Below are 14,095 nucleotides of genomic sequence, written 5' to 3'. Positions count from 1 at the left end.
GGGAAGGAGCGCCGTTTGACTTTTCAATGCAAAATTGACAGGAATTGAGATGGGACACCATGTTGCGTTTGGAGAGCCACTGATGTGCCTAAACATTGAAACCCCCCACAAGTGACACCATTTTGTAAAGTAGACCCCCTAAGGAACTTATCTAGATGTGTGGTGAGCACTTTGACCCACCAAGGGCTTCACAGAAGTTTATAATGCAGAGCCGTAAAAATAAAACAAAAATTTTTTCCCACAAAATTTATTTTTTAGCCCCCAGCTGACACCCGGCCGCGATCCCCCTTGAGCGCGGCCGATCGCGCTGGACGTACTATTCTGTCCTTGGAAAGTAGGGCCCACCCCACATGGACGGAATAGTACGTCCAATGGTAGAAAGGGGTTAAACTTCTTGATGACACTGCGCACAGTAGACACAGGAACATTCAGGTCTTTGGAGATGGACTTGTAGCCTTGAGATTGCTCATGCTTCATCACAATTTGGTTTCTCAAGTCCTCAGACAGTTCTTTGGTCTTCTTTCTTTTCTCCATGCTCAATGTGGTACACACAAGGACACAGGACAGAGGTTGAGTCAACTTTAATCCATGTCAACTGGCTGCAAGTGTGATTTAGTTATTGCCAACACCTGTTAGGTGCCACAGGTAAGTTACAGGTGCTGTTAATTACACAAATTAGAGAAGCATCACATGATTTTTCGAACAGTGCCAATACTTTTGTCCACCCCCTTTTTTATGTTTGGTGTGGAATTATATCCAATTTGGCTTTAGGACAATTCTTTTTGTGTTTTTTAATTTAAGACAAATTAAATGAAGATAATACCAAATAATTTGTGTTTGCAATCATTTTCAGGAAGAAACTGAGTATTATCTGACAGAATTGCTGGGGTGTCAATACTTTTGGCCATGACTGTGTGCGCGCATGCATATATCAGTGTGTGCGCGCGCATGCATATATCAGTGTGTGTAATATGTATATATCCATGTGTGTATTATATATGTGTAATAGGTATATAACAGTGTGTACGCATGCATATATCCTTGTGTGCACCCATGCATATATCAGTGTGCGCGCATGCATATATCAGTGTGTGTGTGCGCACTCGCGCATGCATATATCAGTGTGTGTGCGCGCGCATGCATATATCAGTGTGTGTGCGCGCGCATGCATATATCAGTGTGTGTGCGCGCGCATGCATATATCAGTGTGTGTGCGCGCGCATGCATATATCAGTGTGTGTGCGCGCGCATGCATATATCAGTGTGTGTGCGCGCGCATGCATATATCAGTGTGTGTGCGCGCGCATGCATATATCAGTGTGTGTGCGCGCGCATGCATATATCAGTGTGTGTGCGCGCGCATGCATATATCAGTGTGTGTAATATGTATATATCCATGTGTGTATTATATATGTGTAATAGGTATATAACAGTGTGTACGCATGCATATATCCTTGTGTGCACCCATGCATATATCAGTGTGCGCGCATGCATATATCAGTGTGTGTGTGCGCACTCGCGCATGCATATATCAGTGTGTGTGCGCGCGCATGCATATATCAGTGTGTGTGCGCGCGCATGCATATATCAGTGTGTGTGCGCGCGCATGCATATATCAGTGTGTGTGCGCGCGCATGCATATATCAGTGTGTGTGCGCGCGCATGCATATATCAGTGTGTGTGCGCGCGCATGCATATATCAGTGTGTGTGCGCGCGCATGCATATATCAGTGTGTGTGCGCGCGCATGCATATATCAGTGTGTGTGCGCGCGCATGCATATATCAGTGTGTGTGCGCGCGCATGCATATATCAGTGTGTGCGCGCGCATGCATATATCAGTGTGTGTGCGCGCATGCATATATCAGTGTGTGTGCGCGCATGCATATATCAGTGTGTGCGCGCGCATGCATATATCAGTGTGCGCGCATGCATGCATATATCAGTGTCATTACCCACCAGTATAATATTGCAGCATCGTTAGGAGACAAGCTTCTCCAGACAGGAGATCTATGGCAAATTAGGGGTAAAGGGAGGTCTCTACTCATCCTGTCCTGCTGTCCTGTATACTACAGTTACAGCCTCTCTGCAGCCTAAAATGGCTGATAACAGAATACAGCGAATTAGTCTAAACATTAACAGAACCTCCCGTGTTAGTGTCCCTTTAACAGTCTGCTTACTGTCCATGTGTATACATAACAAGCTGCAAACAAAACCCCTTCACAGCCCAAAATAAGGAGAATGAGGTGGCGGATACATCAGATACCAGAGAGTTTCATTTTTTTTTTTTACTAACAAGATAAAAGCTCTTTACAAAACACAAAATTGTTTGGAAGCAGCAAGTGAAGACAAAAGGCTCATTGGGAGCGGAGCGGCCCACACAGCCTGCTAATGAGAGGCACATTGTCCTTCGTGCCGCCACGTCCTGACACAGCGGCTAATATTAACCCCACGTTCACAGGGGACTCCCTGTTCCATGTCCACAACACTTATTGGCGCTCGCTGACCTGTAGTTCGTTCACTTAAGGTCAACAAAATCCATCGGCGAATGGTGTGCCATCAGATCCGGAGAAAGGATGAGGGTGATGGCGGACAGATGTGCAGATCTCCCCTCCAGTTGTGTCCGCTTTGTATCCGTTTTCCCGTGGATTGATAAATGCAGCCGCACATTGTCCATTGTATGGCGGTTTTGCATCAGCTTAGGCGTTTTAAAACATCATGATGGATCTCATTCATTATTAAGGGACTATTACTTGGACACTTTGTTATGACTGACTTCACAAAAATGAATAGAATCCAGCATGAGACAGCTGCAAGTGTGAACATGAGCCAGCTTTAGGCGCACAGTTATCCCCCAGATACTTTGAAAGTGTGATTTTTGTTTGTTTTTCCAGGTATATAGAGCTCTAGATCCCCTGAAATGACAGATACATGATGACATTCTGACTACCTGCCGTCACCACTAGAGGGAGCTTACTGCATACTGTTTACACATCGAACACAATAACATTACAGTCTGCAGTGAGCTCCCTCTAGTGGTGGCTGCAGTATCTTTTTCTAATAGTCGATTTGGAGCTCTGCGTTAGAAAAATAAATATACACTCGCTATACAGCTATATTAAAAAAAATCTGTCTGCACAAGAAGATGAATGGGGAAAAAAAAAGTGCAGCAGAAAAAGTGTGAACCCGGTCTTATCAATCTAGCTTCTAGGAATGGCATTCCATGGTCTGACCTATGGGATACAGAAGACCTCACTTACCTTCAGAACAAAATACTGTTTACAGTCTGATGGGATTGGATAGTGGTATGGCTTTATACACGCTCGTCTCCCAATAAAAATGACGCCTTTGTTGTAGAGATCTGATATGCCAGAAATCTAGCATAGATGCCATATTCAAATCAGACTAGAAGTGCACTGGGGGCGTGCCAGTGGTCTTGTATGACTTGGATATACACGCCTCCAGCGCTAATCAGCCTGATTTGCATATGGTGTCTATGCTAGATTTCTCATGACTGGAAAATCAAGTCCCTACAGAAAAAAAAAGGTATACTTTTAATTTGGGCACAGGTGCTTGTATATCTATACTGTTACCCTCATATCTAAAAAAATGTATTAACAGGATCCCTTTAAGGGGCTTTTCAGTTTGGTGTAAGTAACGTTCAGTCATTTTACAATGAAAGCTTGGGAACTTTGTCATATACTGTATTTGGGTTTCAATTCTTCATCATTGACAAAATCTCATCTTGCTGACATTGAGTGGAAACCTTGCAGAAGCTGTAAAGCCATCATGGACGAACCATTCACTATCAGGCAAGGTTCACATCGCGTTAGTGCCATCCGTTTAACGGATCCATTACATAGCGTTAGCGCCACTTAGTAACGGATCCGTTTAACGGATCGCCCTAATGCGATGTGAACCTAAACTCAGGTAGCAGACCTGAAAATAATGGAGAATCAGAGACAGTCACAGAACATTCCATCGTACAAAGAAAAATGAAAAACCCCTTTAAATTGGAAACTTATTTGCATAAATGCAAAGGCTGCTCAGCTACATGCAAATGACATGGACGGGATGACAGGCGGAAGATTTGTCCTGAGAATGAACATAACTGATCCCTGGATCCAGTGCAACATCGGATACATGCAGCAGAGCTACCGTTACAGATGTAGCAGAGCAGAGTTTGTCATGTTTTATATGGAAAATCTACTGCATTATATTGACTTCAATGACAAACTCATCTCTGCTACATCACACACAATCAGGAGGTTCATTAATCATAACCCAAGGTTTTAAAAAGTGACTGAAATGCTGTTTGTGCTACTTAGTATAAACCACTCAGAATCTCTCACAAAGTCACTACGCCATGCAGCCCCTGTGTACCACAGCGCTGTACCCTACATATTATACATCAGGTAGAGTTTATTAGGCTCTGACCTGCGAGGGGCGCTGCAAGCTTCAGGCTCAGGTATCACAGGACGAGCCTGAAAACCCAACACCTGCTCGGAGCTGAGAGGAGCAGATTCAAGTAACTCAGCAGAGCAGGGGTTAATGGGGTAAAGGCTTGGTCCATCTCTATGTATTGTATTGTGCTTCTGTATGGTATACAGGATCCAAGATATGCAACCTGCGGGTGGGGAACTACAAGTCTCAGCATGCTGGCACATGCCATAGTTGTACATTGATGATCCAGGGGAGCACTGGGCTTGGTATTAACTTACCAATACAAGACGATTATACGTCAACAATTATACCTAGATCCTTGCACCTGTAGCAGCACTACAATCCCAGGATGCCTTGGCGTGGTCAGTATATTCTGGGAGTCGCGGTTTTGCAACAGCCAGATACATGTAAAGTATCAAACTCCCACTAAACACTACAAAAACAGATTGGTGGTCCCAATAGTGTAACAAATCCACAAACTGCCCAGCCTTGCGCGAGGCCACAGCATCCTGCTACGAGGACAGTTTTTGGGCCTCTCTGGCTTGCCGTAATCCATACAGCCATTTTATGACCCTGGCGTTCCGTTCAATGATCGATATCCCATAAGGTATGCGCGATTTTGCTGCTGCCGTCTCTTCAGGCGTGACTGCGCTGACCTGGGATTGGGCGTATTCGGAGCTTTCTGCGCTGACGCTGTGGAACTTGATGGACACAATATCTGAACTTGCCCGGACGAAATGCTCTGCTCCGATGTTGGAAACCTCCCCGGGGTCCAGACCGCAATAATTGAAGAAACGTTCAAGATCGGCGCTAGCTCGGGAATACCGGTCGCTCAGGTCGGACTTGGAACGATGCAGAAGGGTTTGCTTTTTCCCTTTTTCGCTTGGGGTATCGGTGGGCGAGCAGAGGGGACTGTCAGGGGGCTGGCCCGATATGGTGGAGAGCTCAATCACTGGGGTGATGAGGATATATGGAGAAGGGGGTAGATGAGGTGCATCACTAGGACGAACATCCACTCTGCGTACAGCCGTTGTGCTGGGCATCCGGGGGCTGACTGGAGTGCTTGGGGTGGATGAATTCTGTAGCTTTTCCCCTTCTTGCCATGGCACAATATCTGCCCGAGGGGAGGTCAGAGGACTGTCACAAATGTTTATAAGGTTATTAAGAATCTCCAGATTTAGAGAATTTTTCACACCTCGATTTTCTCCCCTTGTCGTAGTTGGGGAGCCCTTGCGGTTGGGGGTCAGCAGCACTCTCCGAACACCCGGGGAGAAGAGTGGCTGCCGGGACAGCGCTGGCTTCACCGCCTCTTGCTTGGTGCTGACCACTTGTTTGCTTTTGACGTACTTTGCTTTATCAGCTTCCAGCCTCTCCACCGCACTGGGTTTCCGAGCTCCGTTCTCTGCCTGACGTCGAAAGTATTCAGGACCTTTGTTGAGGATTCGGAACGGCATGACGGAAGCGAGAGGGGCACCCATGCCTGCTGACTGGAACGTGCCCACGGACATGGCAAGGACTCTTCCGTAAGCGTTCGGTCTTGGCGCTTTTCTATAGGGACGGCAAATCCTAACATCCCACAGCGTCCAGGATGGAAGAGACTCTCCTGCAGGAAAAGAAGTGCGAAGCAGGAGAGACAATATTAACTCCGCTCATCCCTCTACTGTGCAGTTTACAAGTGTTTGCCGTCTGACAGCATCACACACACAAAGCCACAGGCTGTAGCTGAGGGCGGGCTCTTTCTATTCCCCATACAGCCCTCCACCCTCTCCTATCCACTCGCCCAATCCCTGCCACAGGCACCGCTTCAAAATGTCCAGCTCCCACCCACCCTGTGTGGCAGTTGCTGGCAGCAATACCACCAACCACAAACCCCCACCCTCTCTGCTAAAGGAGCCCCCCTTGTAGACATCTGTCTCTGAACTGCTGCTCCATGGCTGGAAAATTCCACTCAGGGAAATTCACATTATCTATTGATTTGTTTGCTCTATGACCTGGAATTATCTTTGCATCATGCCGCATGATTGAGTGATTTGCAGCTGGCACAGTGGGGCAATCGCACAATGACATGTCTTGTGCAACTTGTCTAAAGGGCAGCCCCTGGCACTACCAGTGGCAAAGCGCTCTCTTCTGATGCACCTTCCTGTTGCAATATTCCACACAGCTCTTTGTCACAAGGCGGGGACGGCAAAGTGCTCCTAATAATGGGGAACAGCATCACCAGGGCAACCGGTGACCCACATTAGGGGGGAAAAAAAGCCTTCTCTGTGAAAGGGGGGCTGGAGCCACCTCCTCTGGGGAGATGAGTGCTGGTGGAGGGAGGGTCAGCCCAACCACAATGACCTGTCCATCAGGTTGACAGAAAGAAGGGAGTGGATGGGGGAAGGGACAGAATCCAAAAAAGAGAAAAGGAGACAATTAAATTTAAACATGAATTATCCCCTCCCCAGCTATAGAGGAAAGTGACCTGGAGCTCGGCCGGGGTGCGTGGTGGTGATGAGGAATCAAATCCCAGTGTATCCGCACATATGGTGTCACATGCCACTGACTCTGCAGCGCAGCAATGCCACTTTTCCCCATCGCCTCCTACCCACAGCAGTGCCACCTTTACTGTAGCTTCCTACCCACAGCAATGCCACCTTTCTCATCGCCTCCTACCCACAGCAGTGCCACCTTTCCCGTAGCCTCCTCCCTGAGCAGCGGTGCCACCTTTCCCGTAGCCTCCTACCTGAGCAGCGGTGCCACCTTTCCCGTAGCCTCCTACCTGAGCAGCGGTGCCACCTTTCCCGTAGCCTCCTACCTGAGCAGCGGTGCCACCTTTCCCGTAGCCCCCTCCCTCAGCAGCGTTGCCACCTTTCCTGTAGCCTCCTACCCACAGCAGCAGTGCCCCTTTTCCTGTAGCCTCCTACCTGAGCAGCGGTGCCACCTTGCCTGTAGCCTCCTACCTGAGCAGCGGTGCCACCTTTCCCGTAGCCTCCTACCTGAGCAGCGGTGCCACCTTTCCCGTAGCCCCCTCCCTCAGCAGCGTTGCCACCTTTCCCGTAGCCTCCTACCCACAGCAGCAGTGCCCCTTTTCCCGTAGCCTCCTACCCACAGCAGCAGTGCCCCTTTTCCCGTAGCCTCCTACCCACAGCAGCAGTGCCCCTTTTCCCGTAGCCTCCTACCCACAGCAGCAGTGCCCCTTTTCCTGTAGCCTCCTACCCACAGCAGCAGTGCCCCTTTTCCCGTAGCCTCCTACCCACAGCAGCAGTGCCCTTTTTCCCGTAGCCTCCTACCCACAGCAGCAGTGCCCCTTTTCCTGTAGCCTCCTACCTGAGCAGTGGTGCAACCTTTCCTGTAGCCTCCTACCTATGGCATCCTAATGCAACCCACCTAAACAACACCGGCATTGTTTAGTTCAGACACCCACCTACACAGCAGCAGTGTCTCCTTGTATGGCCACCTACATACACAACAGTGCCATGTTACTCTAGCTATCTGCCGACATTAGGAAGGTTCAACAAACAGCAATTTTTTTTTTTTTTGGGGGGGGGCAACAATGCAATTTTTTAGGCATTTTCATGAGCGGAAGCCAGAAGAGTCAGAAGGAATGGGAATTGTAAAAGGAAGTTCTCAGACGTCTCCTTTCTGCTGGATTAACTTCTATCTCAAAATACGGCAGCAGCTTCCCCCCCCCGCCCCCCCCCAAAAAAAAAATAAAATAAAACACTGTGTGATACTACCGTGAACTTGTCTCTGCTGCCAGTCAGGACAAATGTCATGGCACTAATCCACCATAGTTAAAAAAAAAAAATACCCACTATACTTTTTCGAGGTGGCCCTCTACGCGTATTCCTGAGGACATTAATTTGGCTGCGGTCTGGTATATTGGGATCTATGGTAAAAAATTGGGATCTATGGTAAAATGTGTTCCTGACATATATGTGCACTTAATGCTGCTCCTACCATGGTCACCACACATATCAGCGTTCCTACACGTCACCTCTTACCTTGGGAGGTCAGAGCCCTTGCAGAGTCCTCAGTGCCTCCTTCTCAGCCTGTGGCCTCCTCACCTGGTTCTCACTGTGCCTCCACCCCTACATCTGACTCCCACACCTCTTCCTGTATGACTACTAATCTCCTCCAGCACTTAACCATTGATAGCCCGCTTGTCTCCCATGTGCTGAGGTTTTACTTTTACCTAGAAAGTGTCATCTGAATTAGGCTAAGGTCACACTATCAGTATTTGGTCAGAATTTTACATCAGTATTTGCAAGCAAAAACCAGGAGTGGAACAAAGAGGGGAAGGCTATAATAGAAACACGTCACCAAGTCTGTATTTTTGACCCACTCCTGGTTTTGGCTACAAATACTGATGTGAAATACTGACCAAATGCTGATAGGCTACGTTCACATTAGCGTTACGCTAATGTGCGTCGCTGTTGCGTCGGCGACGCAGCGGCGACGCGCCCCTATGTTTAACATAGGGGACGCGTGCGTTTTTTTGTTTGCGTTTTCGACATGTGCGTCGTTTTCGACGCTAGCGTCGGACGCACGAAAATGCAACAAGTTGCATTTTTCGTGCATCCGATTTTCGTCAAAAAACGACGCACGCGTCGCAAAACGCAGCGTTTTTGCGCGCGTTTTTGGTGCGTCGCGCGTTGCGTCGCCGTTGCGTCGCCGACGCACCGGCGCGCAACGCTAATGTGAACGTAGCCATAGTGTGACCGTAGCCTTAGGCTTGGTATACACATTGTTCAGAAGGGGAATGATGGTTTCTGTCTGATTCCCTAAAAAAATTGATTCAGACATGCCCTGATGGAGCCATTCATTACAGTGAGAGAAACAGATCTCAAGTGGACTGCGTTTACGGCGGTGGCCGTCTTCTCGAATGGGCGCAAAAATATATATTCAACTACGCTCTTGTGCCCCTCTGAAAATATGGATAATGTCACTAAAGAGCACAAATGGAGTCCATGTGAACTCCAATTGTAATGTATGGCTCAGTTTTTTAGGAAGTCGGATGGAAGCCATCAAACTACTTCTGTCTACTTCTGTCCTTCAGACACAAGATTGTGTCTGCATCATAGTCAATGGATAATGTATGCAATGTACAAGAAAAAAAACGTTTATTGTACGCGCAAGGCTCCAAGTGTCCCGCGCGACAGTGAAATCGCAGTGTCGCGTTGAGACATCGCACCTAATAATTTCCTATGGTGTCGCACTGCGACCTCTGGCGACTATAACACAGTCACAAATGTTTCCAAAGGTGCTGAATTCCCTCTCCATAAGCTTCAATGCAAGGCGACTGCGACTTGCGTGCAACTTATCTGTGTCCCATCCATTTTGTTTTACAGCTCCAAAATAGTTGCATGACAGCAAGTTGCTGACAAGCTGCACAAATGCTTTTGGTCACGCTACTTTCTGAAAATTGCTGTCGCGCGTCCCATGTAGCCACAACCTTAGAATGTGGTCAGATGGCCGTCTAAGGCTACTTTCACACTAGCGTTTTCTGCAATCCGTCACAATGCGTCGTTTTGCAGAAAAAACGCATCCTGCAAAAGGATAGACTTGTATTGACGACGCATTTGCGACGGATTGCCACACGTTGCATCCTTCGAGCGACGGATGCGTCGTGCTTTGGCGGACCGTCGGGAGCAAAAAACGCTACATGTAACGTTTCTTGCTCCTGACGGACCGCTTTTTCCGACTGCGCATGCGCGGCCGGAACTCCGCCCCCACCTCCCCGCACCTTACAAGCGGATGCGCCGGAGAAATGCATCCGCTGCCTCCATTGTGCAGTATCTCTCCGCATTGTGACGGGGAGATTCCGACGCTAGTGTGAAAGTAGCCTTCGGATACTTTCAGATGTCAGGTTTTTTGTTTCAGGCACAATCCGGCAAGTTTTTAAAAAAAGGATCCGGGTTTTCTTGCGCCGGATTCGTTTTTTTCTCATTGAGTTGTATTAGCGCCGGATTGCACCTGATGGCCAGACGTTTCATCCATTTTTTGCCGGATCCGATCCGGATCTCTCTCTCTTTTTCCAGGTAGTAAATGTATACTCCATATTAAAAGTAAAAAATGGGTCCGGCAGAAAAACGGATCCGTTGCATCAGTTTTTCCACTATTTGCAACGGATCCGTTTTTTCAAACATTAGCTGAATTCTGCCTGAAACAAAAACCTGATGTGTGAAAATAGCCTAACACAGACGATGATTGTAACGCAGTGTACGGACTGGCTGGCGGCTCTCCTGACCCAAGTGTGTGCTTGAATTTTTATGCAGCTTTTATGCTTGATGCAGGAGAGCCGCCAGCCATTCCGTGCACTGCGATACAATTGTCGTCCATGTTAGACGGCCGTCTGACTGCGTCCTCAATGTCAAAATGTGCACAAATGTTTGACTATGGCCCCGATTTATCAAAGTCATTTCCCCAGAGCTTGGGATTGCACAAAAATTTTGCGACTTTTCATGCCAGTTTAGTGGAGCCGGGGCAGGACGGGTGTCTGGCACATCCCATCTAATTCATGATGACATGTGCTTAAGGTACCTTCACACTGAGCGACTTTAGAACGATAACGATAGCGATCTGTGACGTTGCAGAGTCCTGGATAGCGATACCGTTGTGTTTGACACGCAGCAGCGATCAGGATCCTGCTGTGAGATCGCTGGTCGGAGCTAGAAGGCCAGAACTTTATTTAGTCGCTAGATCTCCCACTGACATCGCTGAATCGGCGTGTGTGACGCCGATTCAGCGATGTCTTCACTTGTAACCAGGGTAAACATCGGGTTACTAAACGCAGGGCCGCTCTTAGTAACCCGATATTTACCCTGGTTACCTAAAAAAAAAAAACACTACATACTTACATTCCGGTGTCTGTCGCGTCCCTCGCAGTCAGCTTCCCGCACTGACTGTGAGGGCCGGCCGTAAAGCACAGCGGTAACATTAGATATTTTTACTATTGATGCTGCATAAGCAGCATCAATAGTAAAAAGTTGGTCACACAGGGTTAATAACTGCTTTAATGGAGTGCGTTAGGCCGGCGTCACACTACCGTGTTTTACGGACGTAAGAGGGGTGCTGAAAATACGGATTGCATACGGTACAATGCTTCTCTATGCCCCTGCTCCTATCAGCCGTACTTTACTGATCCGTATTACACGGTCTTCTACGGCCGTAGAAAATCGCAGCATGCTGCGTTTGTCACCGTATTGCGCAAAAAAAACGCCAATGAAAGTCTATGGGGGCCAGAAAAATACGGATTACACACGGACCAGCAGTGTGACTTGCGAGAAAAACGCAGCGGTGTTAGAGAGAAAAGCCGGCAATTCAGCGCGGTGTACACAGGGCGCATCACCACGAATGAAGGTAACTACAGGTCATTGACCTACATTACCTTAATTCCCCGGGGTTTTACAGCCATGAGCACAGCTGCATTATAGCAGAGCTCCTGGCTGTAAAATATTTTAACCCCTTCAGATGGATTTACATCGTGGGACGTTACAGATCATCGGAAGGTATGTATATTGTTGGTTTATTATGTTTCCTTTGTTACAGAGCAAGGGTCTTCGGGTGGATTGAGAGAACAATAAAATATTCAAACAAACTGTGTGTTCATTTCATTAAAATAATTTATAATAATGTGTGTGTGTTTTTATTAACCATTTCATGCTATTGGATTAATAATGGATAGGTGTCATAATTGACGCTTCTCCATTATTAATCTGGCTTAATGTCACCTTACAATAGCAAGGTGACATTAACCCTTCATTACCCCATATCCCACCGCTACACGGGAATGGGAAGAGAGTGGCCAAGTGCCAGAATAGGCGCATCTTCCAGATGTGCCTTTTCTGGGGTGGCTGGGGGCAGATGTTTTTAGCCAGGGGGGGGGGCAAAACCGTGGACCCTCTCCAGGCTATTAATATCTGCCCTCAGTCACTGGCTTTACTACTCTGGCGGAGAAAACGGCACGGGAGCCCACGCCAATTTTTTCCGCCATTTAACCCTTAAATTTAATAGCTAGAGCGCCCAAATTTTGCACATACACACTACTAACATTAGTAGTGTGGAATATGCAAAAAAAAATGGGAATATGAGATGGTTTACTATATGTAAACCATGTCTCATATCATGTCGGGTTTAGGAAGGAGATAGGAAAAGCCGGCAATTGAATTACCGGCTTTAAAGCTATCTCGTGCTGAAGTAAATATTAATATATATATATGTGTCTCAATGACATATATATATATATATATATATATATATATATATATAGACAGTATATATGTTTTTATGATTTTTTGAGAACATGGATCCATTGTATGTCCGTATGTCGGTTTTGCAAGCCGGCGAGAAAATCTCGCAGTACGGATGCCATACGGATTACATACGGAGGATGCCATGCGCAAAATACGCTGACACACCCTGCCTACGGAGGAGATACGGACCACTATTTTGTGGACTTTTCTGCGTATTACGGCTGTAAATTACGGACCGTATTTTTATACGCTGAGTGTGACGCCGGCCTTACACCGCAGTCCATTAACGCTAGCATTAACCCTGTGTGAGGGCTGACTGGAGGGGAGTATGGAGCGGGCACTGACTGCGGGGAGGAAGGAGCGGCCATTTTGCCGGCGGACTGTGCCCGTCGCTGATTGGTTGTGGCAATGGTCATGGGCGTTTTGCCACGACCAAACAGCGACTTGAATTTCCATGACAGACAGAGGCCGCGACCAATGAATATCCGCGACAGACAGAAGGACAGACGGAAGTGACCCTTAGACAATTATATAGTAGACTAGATGGTAGTCCGATTCTAATGCATCGGGTATTCTAGAATATGTATGTAGTTTATTTATGAAGATTTTAGAATAATACATTGAATACACAGGATTCGGCCGTCCGCGACCAATTAGCGAAGTGTGGTTCAAATCCCGCTCCAATTCGCGGCCGGACTGCACCTGTCGCTGATTGTTTGCAGCCGGCCACGTAGTATATAGCACAGCCACGTAGTATATAACAGCCCACGTAGTAAATAGCACAGCCACCTAGTATATTGCACAGCCACGGAGTATATAGCACAGCCCATGGAGTATATAGCACAGCCCACGGAGTATATAGCACAGCCCATGGAGTATATAGCACAACCCACGCAGTATATAGCACAGCCCACGCAGTATATAGCACAGCCCACGGAGTATATAGCACAGCCCACGCAGTATATAGCACAGCCCACGCAGTATATAGCACAGCCCACGGAGTATATAGCACAGCCCACGCAGTATATAGCACACCCCACACAGTATATTGCACAGCCCGCGTAGTATATTGCACAGCCCGCGTAGTATATTGCACAGCCCGTGCAGTACCACGCATGTAGTGTATAACACAGGCCACGTAGTGTATAACACAGGCCACGTAGTGTATAACACAGGCCACGTAGTGTATAGCACAGCCCACGCAGTATATTGCACAGCCCGCGTAGTACATTGCACAGCCCGCGTACTATATTGCACAGCCCGTGCATTACATTGCGCAGTACATTGTACAGCCCGCACAGTACATTGCACAGCCCACGCAGTATATTGCACAACCCGCGCAATACATTGCACAGCCCGCGCAGTACATTGCACAGCCTGCGCAGTACATTGCACAACCCAAGCAGTACATTGCAC

The 14,095-nt window shown here is 47.7% G+C and overlaps 1 protein-coding gene across 1 annotated transcript; it reads right to left on the bottom strand.

Moving 5' to 3' along the window:
- Nucleotides 1-2,262: 2,262 nt before the first annotated feature.
- FAM110A (family with sequence similarity 110 member A) lies at nt 2,263-8,525 on the bottom strand. Its single transcript, XM_069751034.1, has 2 exons — nt 8,429-8,525; nt 2,263-6,045 (listed from the first exon to the last, which is right to left on the bottom strand). Exon 2 carries the CDS (start codon nt 5,948-5,950, stop codon nt 4,955-4,957), a length of 996 nt encoding a protein of 331 aa, XP_069607135.1. The 5' UTR covers nt 5,951-6,045; nt 8,429-8,525; the 3' UTR covers nt 2,263-4,954.
- Between the last annotated feature and the right edge of the window lie 5,570 nt (nt 8,526-14,095).

Source organism: Ranitomeya imitator, chromosome 2, assembly GCF_032444005.1.
Source record: "Ranitomeya imitator isolate aRanImi1 chromosome 2, aRanImi1.pri, whole genome shotgun sequence".
NCBI classification, from domain to species: Eukaryota; Metazoa; Chordata; class Amphibia; order Anura; family Dendrobatidae; genus Ranitomeya; species Ranitomeya imitator.
This window is presented reverse-complemented; position numbering and strand designations above follow the sequence as displayed.

Excerpts from the sequence above, each read along its gene's own strand:
- FAM110A (XM_069751034.1), bottom strand. The coding sequence starts at position 5,950 with ATGTCCGTGGGCACGTTCCAGTCAGCAGGCATGGGTGCCCCTCTCGCT.